This window comes from Populus euphratica, unplaced genomic scaffold (assembly GCF_000495115.2).
Source record: "Populus euphratica unplaced genomic scaffold, PopEup_1.0 scaffold197.1, whole genome shotgun sequence".
Lineage (NCBI taxonomy): Eukaryota > Viridiplantae > Streptophyta > Magnoliopsida > Malpighiales > Salicaceae > Populus > Populus euphratica.
Window position 1 is genome coordinate 146,688 of NW_011500022.1, and position 25,522 is coordinate 172,209.

Genomic DNA, 25,522 nt, shown 5'->3' on the forward strand with positions numbered 1-25,522 from the left:
GAACATAAAAATTGGTGTGGATATTTATATTAATAAAAAAAAACAGTAAGTACTGTATTTATAACACAGAGATGCATGCAAAGCTTTAGAGTCCAATACCCCCCATAAAAAAATAAAAAATTGAAAATAGATGGTGAGTGGTGCTGCAGGATCCTTTTTCACATAATTGTAGATACGGAGCAGATTTTGGCTCCTATAATATAACCAGCATTCTACATTTTTCACATATATTATACTAATTATTGGAAAGTAACGCATAATGGTGTAGACTCATCCAAAATTGATAGTTGAGATTCTCTATTAAAAATTAATAAAAAAAATAAAAAGCTGAGACACTCGATTAAAAAATTAATGAAACGTGTTCAAGAACTTTAGTGGCAATAAAATCCGATATCTCATGTTGAATTATGAATTACTTTATTTTCATTATAGTTAATTGATAGATCTGTTTCTTGTGTGCTCGAATGAGGGTGGTCAGACAGACAAGTCGGTGTCAAAAATACTATCTTAAAAGAAATATTTTAATATATTTTTAAATAAAAAATATTACAAAAGAAAAATCCTTGTATCTCAATGCCAAGCAAATATTAAAAAAAGGAATGAATCGCATCAGCCTAACTCAAAAAACAACTAGTTCTAACCATCTAGGTAGTGGTCAAATGGTAAAAATTTGGGATCAAGGGGTTTGCTTCCTCTATGGTCTCAGGTTCGAGTCATTGGTTGCTCATATGATGGCCACTGGAGGCTTACACGGTCGTTAACTTTAGAGCCCGTGAGATCAGTCGTGGTGCGCGTAAACTGGCCCGAACACCCATGTTAATCTAAAAAAAAAAAAAAACAACTAGTTTTGAACTGGTTTAATTTTCGTTAATTTTCTACCCGGGTATTGAGAGTATATTTCATATTATGATATTATATTTGCAAAATAATTTTTAAAAAATTTAATTTTTTATTTTAAATTAATATATTTTTATTTTTTAAAATTATTTTGATGTACTAATTTTAGAAATAATTTTTTTAAATAAAACAATATTATTATCCTAAACACATTTTAAAAAACAATTATAATTATATTTTCAAAAACGTATTTGTTTTAAAGATAATTATAGGTAAATTAGTTTTCAGTTTCTTTTAAAAAACTACATTCATCTTATAAAAAATAATCTAAAACATATTTAGATTACTAGCACAAATGACTTAGTCAAACCAATACGTATCACAACAATTTATAATCAAACCAACCAAAAACATTTAAAATCCGACGAGTTATGTTCAGTCAAACTATCCAATTTTTCCGATTTATGTTCTTATATCTAGTTAAAAATCGAAGTTTAAAATACCTCAATAAATAAGATTATAAAATTCCGACATCAAAACTGGAATTCAAACTTTTTAGACAAGATGTACAAGCACGGGTGGATGACGCGGGTAAATGTCTAGGGGGTTATGAATCAAGAGGGCCCACTCTATTTTTTCTAAAAAAATTCAAAATAATAAAGATTTGAGTCTTGACCATAACCAGAGTCTTGAACTAAGTCAACTGCATCATTTTCTTCTTCTATTTATTTTTACCCTGGACCGATCTGGATTTTGCAACATGGTTGGAGTATGTTTTCGAATCAAAAGGGTATTTGTAATTATAGTACATGGTATTTATAATTTTTTATTTGAAAATATATATAAATAATTTTTTAAATTTTTTTATTTAATATCAATACACAAAAATCATAAAAAATACTAATTTAATATTTTTCAAAAACATATAGAAACCGTATCACACAACGCCTTCCTCGGTTTTATAGCTACAGTCCCCATCGCCTAGTCATAGATTCATCATAGAAGCAAGTTACGTCCCATCAAGGATCTAATGTGGGGCATACCTCACCTCTTCCACTCATTGAAAAATTGAAAAATTCATCACTCAGTGATCAATTTCGTGTTCACCGGTAACTGCACACAGTAACTTTTAATGATGAAATTCCTCTACAGTCGATGGGTTTATCAACCGGCTTAGATGCTGTCCAGCACTGCATTTTAAAAGTAATTTTAAAAAATTTAATTTTATTTTATTTTAAATGAATATATTTTTGATATTTTTAAATTATTTTGATGTATTAATTCTAAAAATAATTTTTAAAAAATAAAAAATATTACTAACACATTTTTTTAAATAAAAAACACTTTTTTAGTATAACACTTTAAAAAGTAACAACAACCACATTTCCAAATATGTTCTTAGTGCCGATTTGTATTTATATTTAAAAAAAAATTTTAATTTTTTTTAAAAATAATATTAAAAATAATTTTTAAAAAATAATAAAAAATTATTAACATATATTTTAACACAAAAAACTATTTCAAAAACAACCACAATTTTCAAACAAGCCCTTAAAATAATATTTCACTTTAGTCCTTGCAAATTCTAAAAATCCAAAAAAATAAACATTCAATTAATATGGATATTTAATTTAATTTCTATATGTTTTAACTAATTTTATAAAATTTAAAATTAATAATTATATAAATTTTTAGTAATGATAAAATTTATAAAACCTAAACTAATAATTTTTAAAGAATAAATTGCCAATAAATTGAGCAAAATTTCAAATTGCTCCTCCTTAACCCTAAAAAATTACTTCAAACGTTTATTTTGCACTGACAACTTAACTAAAGGTCGTTCTGATTAAACAGGATGCTTGGTTTATATAGTCGTCGTTGATTGATTTAATTTGTTTATTTTGTATTTATTTTCTTATGGTATTTTTATATTAAACACGGTTGGTCAATTGGTGTCATGTTGACACGGAGAAAGTTATGGATCTTTGTATACATAATCAAAGTTGTAAAAGCATGCAGTTTTTTTAATTCAGCAAAAATCTCCTAAAATCTAAGAAAACAGGCTTAAATACCCTAAGCATCCCCAATAATCAGAATATTGGATTATGCCTAGCAGGAGCAAACGTGACTTGCAAAATAATCACACTTCTTTTGTAGCAATTAATTAATTAATTAATTATACAAACTACTGCAACTAAGAAAGGGGACTGCAACTAGAAAAGGGGAAGGCAACACCATAGCTACCATGCATATGATTACATGATTGAATTGAATTTTCAATACATCATTTAGAGTTGCAGCGTATTCTCCCACCGGTATCGATCTTAATGTGCTAGCTGCCCGAATAATCTATTGCTTTTTGCAAGATTTTCTAGTCACAAAGCAATCATTTAATGAAAAAAATAATTCATGTCATTAAATCAGTTCAAATGTACCTCAAAGATTTGGGGGAAAAAAACATGTTATTTGAATCCATTTGTTGGTTGCTCCATTTCTTTCAAATCATTTGTTAGGATTTCTTCGTATTTTTTCTTTGTTGAAATATATTGTGAATGTATAATTGTTATATAAAATAACATCTATTTGGTATATTTAATTAACACTCTCTCAAAAAAAATTATTTATTTTTTAATTCAATTCAATAATAAATTCAAAGTTTAATAATATATGATCGATACTCGTTAACTTTTGCCTAACTTGCCGTTATTGAAAACTTACTTCCTAAAATTACTATTTTATTTTATACTACATAAATATTTTAAATCAAAGTCTACTAGTTTGGTATAACTCTTGGATAATAATATAAATTATTTACTAGGATCTCATTTAATAGTTTAAGTTACTAGGTTGGGATGATTATTTATTATGATATTAAAATCTTAATGATTAAGTGATTATAAGTTTGAATCTCAAGTTTGAATCTCATCATCTTCAATTATTTGATAAAAATTAAGCTTGAAGTAATATGAGTTTATATGAGTTTAAAGACTTCGAAGCTTTCACCTGAGGGGATGTATTATAAAATAATATAAATTATTTTATAAAACTTTATTTAACAGCTCAGACTAGTAGATTAAAATGATTCTTTATCAATAATAATTAGACAAGCATATTGGTATTTTTTATACCACAATAACAGTTATTTTCAATGATAAATTTAGAGTTTAACAAATATAATTTAATAATATGTGACCGGGGTCTTAAAAACACTAGTTAACTCTTTTATTTTATTTGAATTTATAAAGCGTATATGTTTTGAATCAAATTATACTGGTATGGCATAACAACTAGACAAGTATCTTGGTTTTTTTGTGGTAATATTATAATTGATATTATTTTTTAAATATTTTTTATTTAAAAATAAAATAAAATAATATTTTTTTATTTTTAAAATTTTATTTTTAACATCAATGTAAAAATATAAAAAAATAATTTAAAATAAATATAAATTTTTAAATTTTTCTTCAAAACACTTTTTAAACATGGAAATAAATTAACCCCAAAACACTTTTTAAACATGGAAATAAATTAACTCTCTATATACTAAATCATAGCCTATGTACTTTAAACTATGATTGGAATAATTTTTTTTTTTCATGCTACAATTATGATATTACTGTCAAACATAACTTTATCCGATAAATTGACCAAGGTTTAAGTTATATAATTTAAAAGTATTTATTAGAAATTATGGAGTATTACTAGCAAACGATGTCGTTTCAACGCCGGTGAAAAATGGAATTTGTCGTCCGTGTCATGGATATGAAGTGCAGCCATACAAAAAAGAAAACGACAAGAGTGACACGAGCTGTGTGGTAAACCCGTGACTCACGCAAACCCAGGACACTTTTAAACGACACCTGTCCATTTTTTGGGCCTCGTGACTCTCTGTCTTACCAGCTATTAGCAGTCACCCGTCAAAGTTACAGCCAGCAGAGAATAATGATTGAGCAAGCAAAAACAATCCATGCATGTCTTGTAGAAGGAGTACATTCCTTGCCTTGTTAAATTACCTTTTATTCCTAGCTATAGTTTTTAAGTGAGCAAAAAGTGAAAAGGAATGTAAAGTTCTTTCTCAAATTATTTTTTGTTTAGAGATATACTAGAATAATATTTTTTTTATAATTTTTTTTTAATATTAAAATAGTCTAAAGATGAAAAAAATAAAGAAAAAAATCAAAATACTTAAAACTCCAATTGAAAAGCGGTTCAAAACATCCCAAAAAAGAGCTAAAATTCCATGCACTAGATTTTATGCTCTTTTTTTTTTTTTATAATATTGTTTGCTTTTCTTTTACTGAAAAGAGAGAAAGGTAAGGTTTTTTTTTAATTGGAATTTAAGGAAAGCAAAGGACAACATCTAGCGAGTGGTGCCATTTTATTTTGGGATTTGTCTCTCTTTATTCAAAACTCGTGGGGTCTAATTCGCCGAGTGAAATGAAAAGGAAAGAGCAGCCTATATGGCCTCTTCCCTCTAACCATTAAAACCTTCTTATTCCATAAAATAGGAGGTGGTGGAAGTCAATAAACAAGAATTAGCCCCCGAGATTTTTCATATTGATTTCAACTAGCTGGCCACCCTTTTTTATAATACTATGCAGGAGAATATTAAAACTAGTTTCTTTCATGATACCCCTACAAAAAATTACATTATCCTATTTTTTAAAATGTATAGAAAAAAATATACGCAGAACTCATACATAAATTTATTATTATATTATAAACATAGAATATTTATACTATAAATAACATTGTAACACTGTAAAAACATAATATTTGTTTATTTTTGTGTTATAAATTATTGGGTATGATATAACTACAAGATTCAATACTATTAAATTTGACTTAGATTTAACTATCTTGAGTTTGAGTTGGGATTAATTGTTAGATTCATGAGACTTGAATTTAGATTATCCATTAAATTCAAGTATCTTGGACTAGCTTCAAAATTAAATCTAGGGTCAAGACAATAAAACATATTTAAAAAATATTAATTTAATATTTTTTACAAACTAAAAATATATTTAACAACAAGCTTGCAAATATATCCAAATTCCAAAAAGAACAATGAAATGTTATTTTCTAATAATCAATTCATTCATATATATATATATATATATATATATAAAATATCTAAACAACTTTTGCAGGTTACTCACTCATGTGCAAATTGATACCGCTCGTACAACTTAAAAACTCAAATTCATTTATGTGTCCATTTCACTAATCATTATAGCCCTAAAAGCATATGTTTTTTTTTTATTCCATATGTTCCTATGGCTTCCAAATGGCGATGCCATGGCCACGAGGGAAGAATCAATGATGCCTCACTTTTAAATTGTAAACACAAATTCAAACAATTATTCATGAAGTTTAACATTCGTTACATTATTGCGGGTCCTCCACTTCGCCTGCTCAATTCGTTTCTTGGAAACTGTGAAGTAGAGTACAGACCATTCTTTCTTGAAGAATGTTTTCTTTATTTTATATATATATATATATGTCCCTCGTATTTCTAAAATATTATTTTTCTATCACGAAACACAAGTGTAATTTTCAACAATATTTTTTTCATCTTTCTTGGTTAAAAATATCATCTCGCTGTGGCAATGCGGCTCCAATTCCCTTTCACGATGCAATGTCTCACAACGCCCCATGTTCTTGGATTTGCTAAATTATCAAGTAAGAACTTATATTTACTTCATAAATAGGGTCTGTTTTCTAGGAATTTTTTTAAATATAATTATGGTTATTTTTTAAATAATTTTTTATATTAAAATATATGTTCATAATATTTTTTTATTTTTTAAAAATTATTTTTAATATTAGCACATCAAAATAATTTAAAACACTAAAAATACATTAATTTAAAATCAATAAAAGTATATATTTTTTTAAATTTTTTAAATATATGATTTTTTTAAATTCCGAACCTGCCTACTTCTCTCATGCACGAGCTAAACCTCTTCCCCCCCGTAAAACTGAAATCACTTGGAGTATGATATCATTGTACAAATTATTGACCAAATTATTATGAACATAAACTTCGACTTTTCATGGAATACCATAAGTTATAGCTTTTCAGCGATGCAAATTATTGCATTCAAGTCGAAATATATTCCAAGCTCCAAGAATGATTAAATGAAATCACAGTGGCCATTGACAATAAGTGGCATGGGGCCCCAAATCCAGACAAAGATTCTTAAAATGAAATTAAATGGGTATCTTGTAATTAATCGCTCCAATATTCTCCCCGTGATGACTTTTTTGAGTGCATGGAGCTGATTGGAATCCCGCAATATCCCACTAATTAGTGCATTCATGATTAGTTTACTACATAGATAGATCACTAATTAATTGCTTGACATATTAATTATCGGAGCAATCCATTATTTATGACATAAATATAAATGATGTAGATGGGATCATTCAAAACTTCTATTTGAAATTAAGGGATTATATGTAGTCAAATTATTTTCAAAAGATTAGCGACTGAAAAACACTCCTTGCTAGTTGTTTGATGTTAAGACCTCGTGAAGGAAATTGACACAACCGAAATCTCAATCTCAAGGGTAAATTGAAATTAAGAATTTATTAAATTATCCAAATATACCAAATAGATTTCTTAAAATAGCATGAAAAACACACATTCTTCACTTCTTATGTAACTAATGTGCTTTCGGTGACTTTTCAATTAAAAATATATTAAAGTAATTCTATTATAGAATTTTTAATTTAATTTTTAGCATTAGTACATTAAAACCATCTAGAAATAAATAAAAAAATTAATTTAATGTTTTTATTTTTAAAAATTAAAATAAAAAATTTAATTTTTAGTATTAGCACATTAAAACCATCTAGAAATATAAAAAAAAATTAATTTAATGTTTTTATTTTTAAAAATTAAAATAAAAGGCAAAACATCACTTAGGCTGATGGGGTTCATGAGAGGATGGGCTAAAGCCCACGTTTCGATGGGCAATGGATAGCCTCTGCCTTATTCAAGGCAGCTTTGGACCGTGTGGTATGTGGTACAATAAGCGGATGAATTCAAATCATATAAGCTGTATTAATTTTCATGCATTCCTGCTGGAAGAAATGTTGATTTTATCTCCATCGTCTTGTCTAAGAACAATAATTAAATGCTACAAAAGAGAATCAAAAGACAATGTTTTTGCAGGATTAGAAATTTCTTTGCACCAAACTAGAATCAACAAGATAGTATTATATTTTTCCGCTGAACCCACAATGTGATCCTATCCTATACATACATGGATCATTGGGATTGGAAAGCATTCAATTCTAGCTAGCTTGAGAAGGTCAAGAACATGGTGTCAACAATATTGAACAAACAAGCAAACAGTTGCAGAAATCGCTATCCCAAATCTCAACCCTTTTCTATCCACTTGGAGGCAGGTGCCTCAAAGATGATGCTTCGATCCACTGTAATGGCAAGGGAGCAGAATATTTGGAAGTCCAAGTAAACAGCTGCCTCTCTCAATTTCCTGAGAGGGTAGAGCACCTGCAGGAAACCGAGCTCCTCAATCAACAGGTCCATCTTCCGTTCGAGTCGGACCAGACAGCATTGGTAACTGTCCAGCTCGACATGTTTGAATGTGGTGGATTCGCCATTGGTATCGTTGTTTCTCATAGGACACTTGATGGATTCTCGGCGCTAGCTAGCTTTTACCAATGCTTTTGTTACTGCGTGCCGAATGGGGGTTGATAAAGTAGGATATCGTCCGAGTTTCCCAACTGGCCTACATCTGCGGCCAAGATACATGACTGGTTTTACTCCTAGAGTTCCAGCTCAAGAGATCCAACTTAAACCTATAAAGTTTCTGATGAAAAAGTATGTTTTTAGTGGTGCAGCAATATCAAAGCTGAAAGCAGCAGTCAGTGCTGTTCTTGGTGGTTCAGAATTGCTGAAACGCCAACTGACACGAGTGGAGATCGTGATAGGATTAGTATGGAATGCTCTCAACATGGTGTCTAAAGTGGTCATTTAAGGCCTTCCATTTAGTTTCTGTCTAGGGGGATCTGCATAAAAAAACATGCTGGAGATCATAAACAAATTGTATCAGCTTCGTGTTTTTATTTTAATTGTATCAGCTTCAGAAATATTAGACAAGTTGGGAGATTAGCACATAAAATCAAAACAATCGGCAAATTAACACAGAAGCAAAAAGTTTTGATGAAAATCACCATCTTAATGCTTGATTAATTTTGTAATATTATTCTCTTTAATAATAAGATTTCTGATCACGTTAACAAAAATCTTTATAGAAACAAGTAATGCAAGGGAGGGAGATTATATTAATTCTCTTGTTTTGTTTACGTACAGAAAAAAACAACTTTTATAAAAATCAAGAGCTTCTTCAGAAATCACCCATATCACAAATGGCTCCATCATTGTACGTGCCCCGTATCTTCTTCTATCCAGCCGAAGCTGATCAAGAACATGGCCATGTCAACATTAATGAAGAAAGAAGCAAACAGTTGCAACAATCGCTATCAGAAGTCTTAACCCTTTTCTATCCATTAGCTGGCAGATACATAAAAGATGATGCTTCAATTCATTGTAATGATAAGGGAGCTGAATATTTGGAAGTCCATGTAAACAGAAGCCTCTCTGAGCTTCTTGAGAGAGTAGATCAGCATGAAATTGAGCTGCTACATCAACTGGTCCATCTTCTGTCCGACTCGGATGCCGCCCCCTTTGGTCGCTGTCCAATTCAACAAGTTTGAATGTGGTGGACTAGCCGTTGGTGCAGGTGTTCCTCACAGGATCCTTGATGCATTCTCGGCGTTTGCATTTATTAATGCTTTCGCTGGTGCTCGCCGATCGAATTGGGATGGATAAAGTAGAGTATCTCCCGAATTTTCAACTGGGCTCCATCTTTCCTGCTAGAGATATGACTAATCCTACAAATATTCCAGTACCGCAAGAGATATTAAAAGCTAATCACAAGGCTCTGGTAAAAGGTTTGTTTTTGATGCGCAGCAACATCAAAGCTGAAAGCAGCCGTTGTCAATGCTAGTCTTCGTGGTACGGAGCTGCTGAAACGCCAAACGACACGAGTGGAAGTCGTGGTAGCACTGACATGGAATACTCTCATGAAGGTGGCTGAAGCTAGGAATGGCCATTTGAGGCCATCCATCTCGAGATTTGCAGTTAACTTGCGTGGGATCGAGGACAACACTACCGATACCTGAATACTGTTTTGGAAACTTCGAAGGCATCGCAAATGCGAGATTTCCACCAAAAGGTGAGAGCAATGTCCAAATTCATGACATTGTCGGCCGAATCCGTGATGGACTGAGGAGTACCATCACAGATGTTGCTGTCGACTTAGCTTTGATGCTATGCAATGACATAAAAGAGGCAAATGAAGGACAAGAAAAAAAGTGAAGTGGATGTCTATGAGTTTACTAGCTGGCGTCGATTCCCCATTTATGAAGCAGATTTCGGCTGGGGAAAGCCTGGTTGGGTGAGTATAGCGAGTATTCCTGTGGATAACTTTTCCAAGCTTATGGATACTTAGAAAAAGTGCATGTCAAGGCTTTAGATACATGCGGGCGAATTGCAATAACTGAAGAGAATCCGCCATGGACTATAGAAACTGTGCCTCAAGGCAGGGAAATGAGTGGCATGACATCGCTTCCTAAATGCAACGTTTTGATCGCATATGGAGCAAAAGCTGGCACTGCTGGATGAGAATATAAAGTTTTTATTTAATTTTATTATTGAGTTGATTTTTTTTTGAATTAAAAAAATTAAAAAAATTAAATGAATTAATTTTTATATAATTTAATTTAAAAATCAGGCTAATAAAATATTTGGGTCAAGATTTTTCAAATTTAAATCATTATATCAAATTTTATAATAATATCAAAAAGTTTTTGATAAATATTATTTTTTATGTTTAATTTTTTTATTCAATCTGAAAATAAAATAGTTAATATAAAAAATACTTTTTAAGATTGAATTAATATAAATTGAAACATAAATTAATAAAAAGATATTATTTATTATAAAAAATCACTTTGATAAAAAAAATATGAAAATTTTACTTTCAAATCTTTTCATGATTGGAACCTACGAATATAATAATAACATGAGTAATAAATTCATAATCATATAAAATATGTATTTAAAAATATGAAAAAAATAAATTGTAAAAGATTTTATGAACTATAATTTTTTGATAACTAAGATTTTAATTGGGAATTCTCGTGCGAAATATAAGCCAAAGGGCATTCCCACCGAAATAAACGAAACCCAAGTGTTTCCGGCTATATTATACCAGCAATAACCCTAAGTGTTTCCGGCTATATTATAAAACCTCCTGGGCCTTTCAACAACGACAACACCCGCAGATCCATTAACTTAAACCAAACACCTTCTCACCCTCCCTACCTCCCTCCCTCTCTCATGGGCTCTGGACCGTTGATAATGCTCTAATCTCTCTCCAAAATTTCTCTTGATTCTCTTTCTGGGTCTCAATTTTTTCTTAAAAACTCAATTTTTCTTGCAATCCCCCTTGTTTTCTCATCTGGGTGTCTCTTAGATTTCTCAAAATGGGTAAAAATCAAGCTTACAAAGCTATGCAAAGAGCCAGGCTTGGCTCCAGCTCTGGTGGTCCTGAAGAGATTGAAGATGGCATGGTTTGTCCCGTTTCATACTATTCTTTAAATTCCCATCTTCAATTTTCTATATTTTATTATTATATTGCCTGTTGCCTTGTAATTTTCGTTTTAAAGTTTTGTTCTTTGCTTTGATTTTTGTTGCTTTGCATAATCTTTAGTGGTTATTGAATAATTTTTGCCAATGGATTAACATTACTGTTTCTATTGTTAATTTTCTACTGTGGATTTGTGAGCATGATTATTGGCTTATTGATATTCATAAGATGCCGGAAAAGTTGGATGCTTTGGGGCAACTAAGAATATAAGCTTTGTAAGCATCTAGGTTAATTTATTTAATTGTTTATTCTTTTTGGGATTTGAGTGGTAGTTAATTCATTTGTTAAGCACTAATTGTAAGCTCCTTCAACTATTTTATCATCCTGGTGGGTGGTTAAGAGTAAAAGTGTGTTTTCGCCATTGTACTTAGGATGGTGTATAATGTTCCTTGAAGCTTATCTTGTTGCTGTATAGCCTTGAGCTGCTCTGATGTGATGCTAGTGTGCCATACAGGTTGCTTTTTGCATGTTGAATTGTGGTTGTGTTTACTTCTTAAACAATTTTTGTTTCCTTCTTGTAAAATATTTTAACTTGCATTGTTATAAGACCTTTTCAAGTATGATCCTTAGACTTTGATTTCTTAGAGATAGGCCATCCTAACTGTTGGGAATATGTCATTAACGCTTACATGTCAAAAAAAAGAAAAAGAGAACTGAGGCATGACAGGACGGCTAGGCATTTTTTCTCTCTATCTGTTGTGCATGCTTGTTTATAGTATTAAGCGCAATAATTCTTCTTCTACAGTTTTTTGGGTGCTGTAATTGTGTGTGTGTGTAAAGAAATAAAGCGATACAGGTGTGCAGTGAAGTGTAGTTTTTGTATTTTGAATTCGTTTTCTTTACTATTTTTATTTTCATGGAACATTTCTGATGAGGCGAGTCGCAGGTGGATGGTTCTTTTCATTCACCAGAGTGGCATGCTGCTCGTTTGGCCAGCCTTAATACAACTCACACGGTAACCTGGGAAGAGTTCAAGAAAAAGCAAAAGGTAATATGTGGATATGCTATCTTCTCTCCCAACTCTCTTGCTGTTAGTGCAACTGTTATTTGTGCATCATATTTGTTTGTAACATGATTGATGCATGCTTAAACGTACTGATGCAGTTTTAAATGATGATTTCATATTTCTAGATTTTTTATGAAAGCTGAATTTGTGCTCTGTATTTACCAGGAGGATGAAATGAGAAAGGGGGAACTAGAAGCAGATAAGGATAGAATGATGAGGGAGTACCGAGCTCAATTGGATGCTGAAAGGGCACGCAAACTTGCTCATGGCCGGAATCACTCTGGGAGCAAATCTAGTCATCAAAAGGGTATGTATATGGATGTGTCTTCTTCCTGTGTAACCATCCTCTTCCCCTCTTCTAAATTTGAGATGTGCTCTTGCAGATAGAAAGGACAGAGATTCAAAGAAACGCAGCAGTAAAAAAAGAAAGGTGCCTGAGTTTTCTAATAGTTTTACTTTTTAAATGAATGCATTGTCTAGACTCTAGAATATTAAATTTTACGTGACTCAAAACTACGATGCCTAATTTGATTTTATCAATCTTATTGAAAAGTCCATGTTACTTTTTTGGGCTAGTTGTTTCTTAATGAAACTAAATACACGTAGAATAACATCTCCTTATGCAGAACAGGCAGTCCTTGTGCCATTGATGGTCAGATTAGATCTTGTTATCTGATTAAGGTAGCATGACTTCTGGTAGACTAATTGTCATTCAGGGATTTTTGGATATTCATCATCTGGAAAGAAGTTCCAAATTGAAGAGTTTGGCTGTTTGCCCTGTGAAGTTCTCTCTGGGTTATTGTTAGTAGAGGGTAGCTAGTTTTCCTGTCTGGCTGTTGCATGAATTTGTTTCTGTTTCTTGTCTCTTCCAAATGCATGTGTTCTTTTATCAAGTGTCTACTGTATAGTCTTCTTGATTGATCATTACTATCCTCCCTACTTCCATCTCTACTGCCATGAATTTCTCATTCCCTTGGTATATAAACTCGAAATGGACCCTGATCTTGCATTACCTTGCAGCATTCGAGGCGGAGATCCAATGATTCTAGCTCCTCCAGTTCATCCTCGGATTCTTCAAGTAGTGAAGATGAGAGGGAATCAAAAAGATCAAAGTCAAGGTCTAGAAAAACAAAGGAAAAGAAGCGCAAGTCAAGAACCAAGCACTCCAGTATTGATGATGAAGAGGCTGCTGGGCCTGTGCCACTTTCTAAATTCTTTGGAAGCTTGAAGAACTAATAGCGTGATCAAAGATTATCTAGGGTACCCTTCAGATGTCTCTTCCTATAAGAGGATATCAATAGCCTTGTTCTTTATAGCATTTTTTCCAGCAATTTGCTTTGAGCAAATATGTATCCAATTGCTCCTTCCTTTTCAAGTCACTGAGCTTGTAATGCTATTAATTTGATTCCAAATTTTTCTCCTTAAAAATTCAGCCCCAACATTTCTTTTCAGAATATTATGATAATATACGCTTAATCAAGCATGTGAGATGTATCATATAAATTGAGCAGTGATGTTATGAATTTGAACACACAGCAGTTTATGCTTGTGATGTTCCTGCACTTTCTTTCAGAATATTATGATAATACACGCTTAATCAAGCATGTGAGATGTATCATATAAATTAAGCAGTGATGTTATAAATTTGAACACACAACATTTTATGCTTGTGATGTTTCTGCTGGTAGTTCGACCCCGAAGAACCCTGTGGTTTTCCTTCTCCGTTTTAACTGACATGAACATGAGAAGCGAAAACATAACAAGGATGGTGACTGGTTGCCCCATGCGAAGGCTATCATAGGGCGTCCATGAATTGTAAGCTGGCACGCTGACCAGTGATGCATGATATTTCATATGTGAAAGTCAATGCCAGGAAAGAAGTTGGCTCAATTCAATAGAAAGAACAACACAGCGACCGCCGACACAAACACCATTTTAATTGTTTTGCTCCCCTGAATTCTGTCCATAATAAATAATTCGATTCAGGAACCACCCGGTTTTGGATGGAACGTATTTACACCATGAAAGAAATCACTAGAAAACATATAAATCAAGGAAATCAAGCTGATCAGTCACAATGATTAAATGACTCATTGTCACTAGTTCTGGTATTCAGGGTTGAATGCAAGAGCTTCCCGATAAATAAGTTCCTTCATCTGTTCTTCAGTCAGTGCATGCTGCTCAAAGTCAAAGCTGAAGGGGGTCATGCAGATTGGTTCGTCACTGATGTCGTGAAGCGATGTTAGGTATGGATGAGCAAGTGCATCCTCAACTGCAACAAATTAGGAGGAATGGATATTATTTGAAGTGAATTTCAGAAATCTAAGACAACGATTATACGTGAAAGAGGAGAAATAGCATGCAGGATATCAAAATAATGTAATATCATGACATGTAACAATATCATGTTCAGCCAAAAAAAAAAAATCAGTTAAGGAAAAGCTATATGAGCATTTAAGTAGTGTTTGGTTACTATCCCAATACAAGAAAGACAAAGAAGGGAACATGTCTCCATCTGCCTCCTCTTAGATTTTTATCTATTACCATTATCTACTCATGAATTTATCAGCCATTGAATAATAGAAGTGTAATTCTATTAAAGTCCACTTTAAATTGGAGTCAAGTTCCAGCTGGTATGGATGGTCAATCCAAGTGATATCTAGATTATTGCATATTTACCTCATCAGAAAAAGAATCTCTTATTCACCTGAGAAAATGCATCTCTTATTCACTTAACCTAAACATCATGAGACATCTATTATATGTTTCAAAATTTCTCCTAACTGAATGTTGGCACACAGTTTATTTTTTTCTTTTCTGAAGACCAAGAATAATTTGTAGATTTGTGCACACAGAATTTCGACAGGGGGGACAGTGACATAGAATCAACGACCCCACATGCAAGAGAGTCAGCAAACCGATTCCAGTTTTTCAAAGGTCAGCACAGCATGAGTTGATTGCTGCGCAGAAGACTTAAGACTTGCATAGTTGCATTTTTAGCAACATTAGGCAATCCAAAAAGTTAAGTTGACCATGATAAGAAAATAAAAGGTAAGTTGACGCATGCCCTAGACCACTTCCCAAAGGATGCTGGTAGCATTCCTTTCCTAGACAGGAGACTTACAATCCCCAACGGAAACTAGAACTGTACCCCCAATTTGATATCGAAAGTCACAAAAACATGTTCTAGTTCCTATAAAATTGCAAGCAACAAAAATGATCCCTGCTCTCCCAAATGCAGTAGTGCATGAAAATCTATGAGATGTACAGTTTTTGGCAGATAATAATGAAATGACATTTTCTCCCCTCCCCTCCCCCAAGTCCCCCTCCACTCATTTACATGCCTCAATACCATGACTTGCCACTTATCTAAGTGAGATGATCCCTACGGGCTTATACACTACTGCCAGATACAAGGAAACTTTGGATTAAGGGAAGAAAGGTGCAGGGGGAGAGAGGCTTCACCAATTGGTAATAAAACCATTGCAGGTTGGAGTTCCATTGAATACCACGTTTCGACGAGTTTTACAGTCAAAACAAAGAGAACTCAAATTGCCTGGTGTGCAAACAGATACAGGGTTGTATTTCCCAATAATTATAATTTATTTGAAGCAAAGGCTAGAAAGTAAAGCTAGGGTTTTTAATTCTCAAAGTCACTCATGACATTAATTGCTAAATAAACAGTCAGTGTAAGACTATAAATACCAATCAAAGCACCACAAGATCCCATTTCTAATATCCTAAGAGAATACATATAAACTAAGCAATGCGAATCATTTGTGACAGACCAAAGACCAAGAAAAATAAGACAAAAATTAAAATGAGTAATTCCAATGGTGTTGACACACACTGAAGGTGAAGGAAACAAACTCACCAGTAATCCTCTGTCTGGGATCAAAAGTTAACATCTTTTCAATAAGATCAATAGCTGCCGGGTGGACAGTTGGAAACTTTTCAGTGAATGACTGACGGCGATAAAGTGGCAGTTGCTGAATGTATCTCTTTGCATTTTCATTCAAAAAACCCAACTCAGCCTCTGATGGGGTGCCAATCAGCTGCAAGTATTAGAAATGATAAATCATAAATTGCAAAACTTCGTGTTGAGAAGATGACACATGGATACTATATATCCATATGCCTATTTGAAAACATGTAATACTAACTAGTTTCTGCACACATTTGACTAGATTTGTAATGGCATTTAATAATCAAGAACCGGAGAGGCATAACTAAAGGCCACTTAAAGGTGTCTATCTAAGAAATGCAGCTAAAACAACTTCCTTTCAGGTCAAGATTACCAAGCTATGGTTTACACTACAAATTCTTTTCAAGATTGTGAAAAAAGAAGGAAGAAGAGGAGATCGCCCCCCTTGTTTTCAAAAGGATAAAAGGCATGACATTCGAAGTATTATCAATAATTCAAGTCAGGTGTGATCCTAAAACTTTTTCAGCAGATAGGAACATGCCAACAGAAATTTAACAGTTAATTTACCTCCATAAGCAAACGAAGCTGTTGCACATGATCTCGGCCAGGAAATAGGGGCTTTCGATCCATCAGCTCCATGAACACACAACCCACTGACCACACATCAATAGCTGCAGTGTAATCTGAGGAGTTCAGGAGCAGCTCTGGTGCTCGATACCATCTTGTAACAACATATTCTGTCATGAAATCAGTTTCCGAGGTGACACGAGCCAGACCAAAATCACATATCTTCAAGTCACAATTGGCATTCAGGAGGAGATTGCTAGGTTTTAAATCTCTATGCAGGACGTTTGCAGAATGTATATATTTCAATCCACGGAGTATCTGATACAGGAAATACTGCGCAAAACAAAAAATAGAAGAACATGTTTGGTCCTTAGCTTTTTGACTTAGTTTGATAAAGTAAAAATTAAGGAAATATACCAATGTTGTATTTAGTTGAGCTTGCCATATTATGTTTGTATCCAAACAAACAAACTACCGTTATACCCTTTTGTCACGCAAGGCTCAATAGAAATTCAATGCTGACTAGACCTCACATAACTCAGGTCCTTTCTCATATGTCAAAGAATATGCAAAGGCCATGTTGACCACAGAAATCACTTATCTTAAAAAGGAATATTGAGTAAAAGAAAAATACATAATGGGCTGTCAATCAGCCATAATAGTAGCCCTAGATGGAGCCATATTAAGACCAAGGGATGAGAAAATTCAGATAACGGGTACTTATCTCTAAACAAACCAAATATTTAATACTAACCTGACAGTGCTCTTCTGATAATACTTGATTGGAGCGAATGATCTGATGCAGGTCAGTGTCCATTAGCTCATATGCAATATAAACATCATTAAATGATTCCCTCTGCGGTGGAGGAATTATATCCCTGATTGCCACAACCTGCACGACAGACACAAGTGATGTAACATAAAATACCATCAAAGTAATACCATTGACCTCTTTCTCCCATAAAATCTTCCCTTTATAGATATTTTTCAAATTAAGTGACGAACAAGGATTTTTATTCAAGATCTTGACAAAAGGGAACAAACTTTGTTTTGTTTCTGGGTTTATGGATTGGATGCAGTCAGCATTACGACATAATCAAAAGGACAGCTATACAGAAAGGATGGAAACAGCTTAAAACCCTATGTTTTAAAGACCAATGGTTAAAAGCCATTTGATGCCACCTCAGATAGTTTTAGATTTAAATCTATGAGAATTGCTTAACTAAATCATTGCCAGCTTCAACCTAACTCATGGTCTTAATTTCATTTTCAGCAATCCGATTAAGAATATCCAGTCATGTACTTTCATTGGAAGACCATTGAGATGCAAGTTAAAAGAAAAGTGCCATGAATGAGCTACCAACTATGACTAATTGTGATACAATAATCATAATAACTGTCATCGTGCAGTTTCTATTTGGAATGAAATCTCTAATGTCTCTTAATGGAAGCTAGAATAATAATATCCACTTTGGCTTCATGTCTACCAAAGCAAAATAATTCAATCATATTATCATTTTGATACTTTTATTGATTGGTCACCGAATTTACCTAATTCTCACTCTCATCATTTCTCAAAAACCCTAAAAACTACACATTGGCATGGAACATAACGAGCATCAATAAAACTAATCAATTACTCACTGACATTTTCATGATCCATGTGGCGAAGCAACTTGATCTCGCGAAGTGTCCTCTTTGCATCAATCTTATTATCAAATGCATTTGCTATCTTCTTTATGGCCACATGTTCATTTGTCTCAGAATTCAACGCCGAACTAGCAAACAAACAACATCACCACCACAGAATCAACAAAAGCTCCAATTCATTCCTTAAAAGAACCCACAAAATAAACAAACAACAGCTCAAATTTATCCAAAAACAAACCCTAAAAACCACAAATTATCACTAAAGCACCTAAAAAAACACAGATTTTGCATAATACAACCTAACTTCACCTCAGCACGGCAAAAAAACAAAACTTGTATAAGGAAAAAAGCGGGTTCTATCCATTAATTAATAAACAAAAACTTCAAACTATCCAAAACTAAACCAAGAAAACACAAATATAAATGAAAAAACAAAGTGGGATCTTCTTTAAGGAGAAAGATTAGTTACCAGACGATGCCATAAGCCCCTTTACCAATAGGCATAATAGGAGGTTTATACTTAGCAGTAACTTCAAATATATTTCCAAATATATTATATTGTATAAACCTCCCTCCATGACTCAACGTTGCCGGTATACTCTCCATCCCTCCACCTCCTCCTCCTCCTACCATAGGTTGTGGTGGAGCCTGCTCTTGTTGCGGAGCATCCGACATCTCTGTATCCGCCGTACCTCCACCGTCCATATCTGAAATTTGTTGCTGAAAGTGCCTGTCTTTTGGGTTTCTGTTATGGTCAAAATCAAAATCAGATCTAATAAAAATGCTTTCTTTTTATTATAAAAAAATTCTACAGAGAGAAGGAAATGGTAACTGTACTCTGCTTTTTGTTGCTGTATTTTGCCTTTGTTTATCTGTCTCTGTTAACGCTATGGTCTTAGCTAACAGAAAATTCACACGTGCGGGACTTGGATTTTCTTTCTTTGCTTTTTTTTTTTTTTAATTATCTTGACTAAAAACAAATAAAAATTAAATTTATCTCTTTGATAATGTTGATTTATACACTTTTTTGTTAAATATATTTAAACCTATTTTTACAATAAATACTAAATTCTTAATAAATGTAAAAAACATAAAAACTTATCATATAATATATACATGTATATGAATGATTTTACATGTATATGAATGATTTGATAGAATAAAAAATTGACTGGATTTTTTCTCTAAATTTCAAAAATTAAAATAATTTATCATAAGGAATTCAGATTTTACAAATAAATGCTCATGACTCAAGTAGCTTACAAGAATGATATAATTAAGTAGTGCTTGTTAAGATGTCTTAGATCTTTCAAATAGTCTTTATTTTCAAAGAATTTTAAAATTTTTTATTTTTAAAGAATTATTTATCATCAACGTACACGAAACAAAAGTTAATTTGAAAAATATTTTTTTAAATTATAATTGTTGCATATTTCTCTCAGATATTTATGCAGGAAGCTTGATGTTAAGTTAATAAAATAAAAATCATAAATTCAAGTAAACTGTAGTTTAATTAATACTAGTGTCTCATACTTTCAATAAGTCTCTATTAATTTTTTTAATTATAAAATAAAATCACATAAAAAAAAATTAGAATAGACAGAAATGTTTATGAAAAAATCATTGAAAAACTTACATTTGTTTATAGTGTATTGTTTTTACTTGATTATTCAATATTTGTTTTTTTTTTTTTTTTAATGGAGTAGCTAATATGAGGCATGCTGGAAAAGTCGTGTGTTTTACTTCGAGTGGACCCTTGCTAGGGCAAGAAAGTTACAAGGCAATCTGAGAAAGTCTACATCAATAGGAATTTACAAGAAGATTAGAATTAATTTCAAATCTCTAAAATCCAAGTGGAAAAGAATGCCTGCTCAACCTCATCTGCTAGCTGACTTGAAACTTTTTCAAACGAAAAAAGAGAGATATTTTCTTTTTACATTTAACTGAACAAATAAATAAATAAATTTATAACCAATCTATAAAATTAGCATTTCTTGTTGTTTAATTAGTAATGCTAATCACATGGTTTGTTTGTTTGATTATTTATTTATTTTATTAGGTCAAGGGTTTAAAGTATGAGTTGTAAAGCTAGGACTTTGGCCTGTAAAGAAACTAGTAATTGAATTAAGTTGGGATTTTTCTTGAATAAACTAATATATGTTTTAGTTTCTTTAACTAACGAGGAGGATTTACTATCATCAATCTCTCTAATAAATTAACAATTGGTTCTGCTGAAAATCTTCCCTGTCCACTCCCCACCAGACCAGTTCCTTGGAGATCCATTCCACAGCAACAAATGGCTTGCGCCGTCAAGCTCTACCTCGACAGAAAAGAGAGGACGGCGCAGGATTTTGCTTGCTTCTCCGGGAAGTAAGTGCATACCTCTCATTGGTATTTAATGCCTTTTTATTTATTCGAACATTCTTGTTTGATCTTGGCAGAAAAAATTATGCTAAGACATGTTCTATCTATAGGATTGGAATACATTAGCTGAAGGCCTGGAACTAACAGATAATCGAAGCAGCTTCTCGGTTTGATCCAACTTCTGTGGTCGGACCGGGTATGAACCCTTGTAATTTGTTTGCTTACAACCACCCTAGCAGCAAAATCTCCATCAGGGTTTTTAGTTATGTTCTTCATTGAACCAAATAAATAAAGTTTAACATTCGTTAGTGGAACTGTCAAATCATTTAGCCCAACTCAATACGTTAGAGGAAGAACACTTCAGGAAATTTCGTGGCAGAATATAGCTTCCTCCATATGATCTGTAAACCATGATTTGACTTTGAATAGATGGCTTATTCAAAAATCAATGGTAATAGCTTGTAGTTTTCCTTATTTTCAACTCCGTAGCTTTCTTGATAAAAAACTCGTGATCCAAAATGAATTCTTAGTGTGATAATAAAATTGTTTTTCAACATGCTTTTAATATTAACATATCAAAACAATTTAAAAATAAATAATAATAATTTAAAATTTAAAAAATTCAATTTTTTTTCAAAAACATCATCCAACCATCCACGATGCTAAACAGTGTTAATAAAGCATCCCACTTCATGTGCATGATATCACGGTCATCTATTAAGACAATCTACAAGAAATCATCGAAAACAAGAATGTAGTGAAAGGAGATCGTTGGCTTGGTTAACTTCAGGGCTTGTGCTAGAGTCACTGATACAAGAATAATAGGCAGATGAGAGAAAAACTTCAAACTAGGCTAAGTCCATTGTTCGTAACAAAGTTTATAAGAACATTTAAATTGGGTTCTAATTATTACATAGAAAATAAAAATTGCGGAAGTTAATAATCTATAACCCGATCCATCGCATATGCAGAATGGTGCAAGGCTGTCAACTTCTTGGGAAAAAAAAACTTATGATTCCTTGTTCAAGAGAAATAAGTGGACAATAATAAATGAAGCAAAACAAGAACTATACAGCAACGCTTTCCACTGCATAATGTAAATCAAATGGATGGTTGCCACTCAAGTGTTTCACCTGCAGACATTGGAACAATATCTCCAAATGAAAATGAGAAAGACTCTGGAACCTTCCATGGAGTCCTAGTCAGTTTGATCTTTGAGGTGTTTCTTGGAAGTCCATAGAAATCTGGTCCGTTAAAGCTTGTAAATGCCTCCAGCTTGTCAAGTGCACCAGCCTTAAAGCAATATTACCAACAATTTAGTTATCATGAACGCAGCATGTTTAGGGCAAATCATTTATATGGATACGCAACAGCAGCAGCATGCAGCATGCAACATGCATACAAAATGCGGGCAAGCATTAAGTATTTCACCAATCAAATTCAAAATTTCATCATAAGATGTGCCAAACTAGTAGCCTGGGTAAGGAAATTGCAGTGCAAATAATAGACACATGACCTTTCCCCTCACATCACAAAGCTGATGCCCAAAGGGCAGTCTAAGAAAAATAGATACAGCAGAAACTTACCTCTTCAAAAACCTTGGCATATAGTGATATAGCAACAGGGGCATTATAAATTCCAGCACATCCACAAGGACATTCTTTACTTCGTTTCTCATGTGGTGCGCTGTCAGTTCCAAGGAAGAATTTTTTATTTCCACTAGTCACAGCTGAAACAATAGCCTGCCCTGGATGAGTAATATATAACCACATTAGCTCGTGAGAAAACAGTCACAATGATGCATAGTATCAAAAAATTCTTATATTTTCTTCTCTTTATTAGTCATTAATAATGAAGTACAATCCCCACAAAGAGAACTATCATATTGACATTAAAACACCTTACAAGGCTAATTGGAATACCATATAATGCTGCAACCAAAATAACTTTGCTGGCACTACAAGCTAGGGAGCCTAGGGATTCAGCATTTTTAAGAGCAATTAATTGCAAAGTATGTAAAAGATTTAAGGAGACATACTGTGAATTTCTCGTTTGAGCACTGGAAGGCAGTAATTGTGTGGCTGCAATCCTCCTTGAAAGATAGCATTTCTATTGAGAAGTAGATGCTGTGGAGTAACAGTTGCCGCCACAGATCCTAAAGAATTAAATAGAAAGTTAGATAATCATCTACATCAAAGTGTTAACAAGTCAGCAGCAATCATGGTAAGAATAGCAAAATTAATTCATGTGAGTGAGCAAGCATACCATAACTACAAGACTCGACAAACCTAACAGCTTCCATTGTAGTGATATGCTCCATTACAACCTTTAGCTGTGGAAGCCTTTGGATTAAAGGCTGTAAAATAGTGTCAATGAAGACTTTTTCACGATCAAACACATCAATATTAGGATCTGTAACTTCTCCATGAACCTGTGAGTACAATGCCCAATCACATTAAAATCAATTATAAAATCACAAAAAAAATAATAAGCTAAAATCATTTTTTTAGTATCGAATCTTAAGCTACATCTCAATAAAGTGCCAAGTATAGCCATGCAATCACTAAGCATGAAACAAAAGATTAACTTTATTAACTTTAAATCTCGTCCGATGCTCATATTAGCAGAAAGGCAAAAAAGAAAAAGAAAAAGAAAAGAGAACGTACTAATAACATGGCCACAAGTCAATATGATAAAATTACCAGTAAAGGCATATTCTGCTCAGCCATCTCCTCTAGCACAGGTAGACATTTTCCAAAAAGATCAGTAACACCATCTTGAGAATTTGTTGTAGCCCCAGCAGGATACAACTTCACAGCAAAAACTACCCCACTTTCTCCTGTCAATATAATCAGAGCATTATCAATGAAACAACAAAATCCACACTGTAACCATTAGAGCCTAAATGCGAAGAAACCAACATATTTTAATTATATATAAAAAAAACCCTGCTTATATGACTGTAAAAAAAATCAAATGGATTTATTACAATCAATCAACATTTTTCTAAATAATTTCTCGACAAGTTCATCCTATTCTATAGAGCTAGTATTTGCTAAGTCTACAGCCACATTCTACTAAATTTGCAAATGCAATCAAAATAAACCTACTTGCAAGCTTGATCTCACGAGGGCTTGTATTATCTGTCAAATAAAGTGTCATCAATGGACTAAAATCACTATCGGCAGGTAATGCTTTCAAGATAGATTCACGGTAAGAAACAGCAGCAGCAGTGGAAGTAATAGGAGGCTTCAAATTTGGCATCACAATCGCCCTCCCAAAAAAACTAGCACTGCATAACAACATATCATAAAAATCAAGCCAGAACCAATAAAAAAAAATCAAATTAACCAAAGCAAAAGAGCTGTGCTTTTTAATTAGAAAAAAAAAAAAACAATAACCTGTGAGGGACAACAGCTTGAAGAAGTTCACCATCACGTAAATGAAGATGCCAATCATCAGGTTGAGTTATAGTAAGCTCCATTTTTGAAGCTTTACACTTCAACTGCCTCGATCCTTCAATTTTTGAAGATGGGAGTTTCAGTACCTGTATCATAATAAAGAAAACAACACCAAGACATCAAGATTAGTAAAATTATTCATCTGGGTCAAATTTAAATTTTCTTAATATCAAGAAAGCGAAGTTCTTGAAGAAAAAAGATTCAAACTTTGAATGATAAAACTGGAGTCTTTATAGTTCCAAATGCCACCATTTGATCAAATATATCTTTAGAACTCAGAGACTTAATTCTATAAGAAGAACGAAGGAAAAAAGAGCAAAGTTTGCATTTCGGGTTTAAATCAGGCAATTAATCAAACAGGCTATGTGCTGAGCTAGAGGAGCAAAAAAGCAATAGAAACACACTCTCGGTGGTCCTGCAGGTTCAAATAAAAAGAAAAAGATGGGGCTTCATACACTTCACACACGAGTATAACAGATTAATGAGGGATGACTGCATGAACGACAGGAACCCTTTTTTCGAAGAATGACAGGTCGTTTTCGCAGTGAAATTAAGCAGTGGAAAGAAAACTCACCAGTGAGGCATAAGGAGTGGGATGTTACTGCTGCCACTTCTTCAGCGGTCCAAAACAATCTGAATTGCTTGATTTTGGTTTTTGTTTGGAGAGACGAAGGTGTCAATTCATAGAGAGAATTTTAAGTTAATGCAAAGTTACATTAATGACTTCTTCTAAGCATATTGCAATATTCGGATAGAATATAGTGAGATTATATACCAGCTTTTATTAATACGCCTCACGTTTTTATTTTTATTTTGAAAAGAGATAAAATAAATTAGTATCTTCATGTTGCTACTAGAGATAGCAAGTAACTAGATATCATGCTTGTGTAGTGCTGCAGGTTTATAATACTTTTTTGTGTTGTTATAGATTTATAAAAAATTATAAAAAAATAATTATATGGACAAA

The 25,522-nt window shown here is 32.8% G+C and overlaps 3 protein-coding genes across 6 annotated transcripts; 1 reads left to right on the forward strand and 2 right to left on the reverse strand.

Annotated features, from left to right (window-relative positions):
* The first annotated feature begins 11,116 nt into the window (after positions 1-11,116).
* On the forward strand, positions 11,117-14,042 carry LOC105141940 (protein FAM133-like). Its single transcript, XM_011049349.1, has 5 exons — positions 11,117-11,505; positions 12,469-12,570; positions 12,754-12,895; positions 12,972-13,018; positions 13,609-14,042. The coding sequence occupies exons 1-5, from the start codon at positions 11,419-11,421 to the stop codon at positions 13,822-13,824; spliced, it is 594 nt and encodes a 197-aa protein (XP_011047651.1). The 5' UTR covers positions 11,117-11,418; the 3' UTR covers positions 13,825-14,042.
* Positions 14,043-14,455: 413 nt separating this feature from the next.
* LOC105141941 (mitogen-activated protein kinase homolog MMK1) lies at positions 14,456-19,623 on the reverse strand. 3 transcript variants are annotated; one of them, XM_011049351.1, is made up of 7 exons: positions 19,568-19,623; positions 19,200-19,475; positions 18,729-18,858; positions 17,835-17,972; positions 17,081-17,413; positions 16,463-16,643; positions 14,456-14,860 (listed from the first exon to the last, which is right to left on the reverse strand). In XM_011049351.1, the coding sequence occupies exons 2-7, from the start codon at positions 19,433-19,435 to the stop codon at positions 14,688-14,690; spliced, it is 1,191 nt and encodes a 396-aa protein (XP_011047653.1). In that variant the 5' UTR covers positions 19,436-19,475; positions 19,568-19,623; the 3' UTR covers positions 14,456-14,687. The 3 variants fall into 3 exon arrangements, with proteins under 3 accessions (XP_011047653.1, XP_011047654.1, XP_011047652.1); XM_011049352.1 differs by having other exon boundaries at positions 19,563-19,586; XM_011049350.1 differs by lacking the exon at positions 19,568-19,623 and having other exon boundaries at positions 19,200-19,556.
* Positions 19,624-21,924: 2,301 nt separating this feature from the next.
* PYR4 (pyrimidin 4) lies at positions 21,925-25,296 on the reverse strand. 2 transcript variants are annotated; one of them, XM_011049355.1, is made up of 8 exons: positions 25,130-25,296; positions 24,496-24,641; positions 24,205-24,386; positions 23,797-23,933; positions 23,360-23,525; positions 23,133-23,249; positions 22,681-22,841; positions 21,925-22,387 (listed from the first exon to the last, which is right to left on the reverse strand). In XM_011049355.1, exons 2-8 carry the CDS (start codon positions 24,576-24,578, stop codon positions 22,196-22,198), a joined length of 1,038 nt encoding a protein of 345 aa, XP_011047657.1. In that variant the 5' UTR covers positions 24,579-24,641; positions 25,130-25,296; the 3' UTR covers positions 21,925-22,195. The 2 variants fall into 2 exon arrangements, with proteins under 2 accessions (XP_011047657.1, XP_011047655.1); XM_011049353.1 differs by lacking the exon at positions 25,130-25,296 and adding an exon at positions 24,763-25,001.
* Between the last annotated feature and the right edge of the window lie 226 nt (positions 25,297-25,522).

What these genes read in the sequence shown, in the direction of transcription:
- LOC105141940 (XM_011049349.1), top strand. Translation starts at nt 11,419, where the DNA reads ATGGGTAAAAATCAAGCTTACAAAGCTATGCAAAGAGCCAGGCTTGGC. An exon ending in AAGAGATTGAAGATGGCATG is followed by an intron (nt 11,506 to 12,468) that starts GTTTGTCCCGTT and finishes GGCGAGTCGCAG; the next exon opens with GTGGATGGTTCTTTTCATTC. An exon ending in GCAGCAGTAAAAAAAGAAAG is followed by an intron (nt 13,019 to 13,608) that starts GTGCCTGAGTTT and finishes ATTACCTTGCAG; the next exon opens with CATTCGAGGCGGAGATCCAA.
- LOC105141941 (XM_011049351.1), bottom strand. Translation starts at nt 19,435, where the DNA reads ATGGACGGTGGAGGTACGGCGGATACAGAGATGTCGGATGCTCCGCAA. An exon ending in GGGGCTTATGGCATCGTCTG is followed by an intron (nt 18,859 to 19,199) that starts GTAACTAATCTT and finishes TTTGTTTGCTAG; the next exon opens with TTCGGCGTTGAATTCTGAGA. An exon ending in TCCCAGACAGAGGATTACTG is followed by an intron (nt 14,861 to 16,462) that starts GTGAGTTTGTTT and finishes AATTTGTTGCAG; the next exon opens with TTGAGGATGCACTTGCTCAT.
- PYR4 (XM_011049353.1), bottom strand. Translation starts at nt 24,807, where the DNA reads ATGGTGGCATTTGGAACTATAAAGACTCCAGTTTTATCATTCAAA. An exon ending in CTCCAGTTTTATCATTCAAA is followed by an intron (nt 24,642 to 24,762) that starts GTTTGAATCTTT and finishes ATTATGATACAG; the next exon opens with GTACTGAAACTCCCATCTTC. An exon ending in AGCAGAATATGCCTTTACTG is followed by an intron (nt 23,526 to 23,796) that starts GTAATTTTATCA and finishes TTGTACTCACAG; the next exon opens with GTTCATGGAGAAGTTACAGA.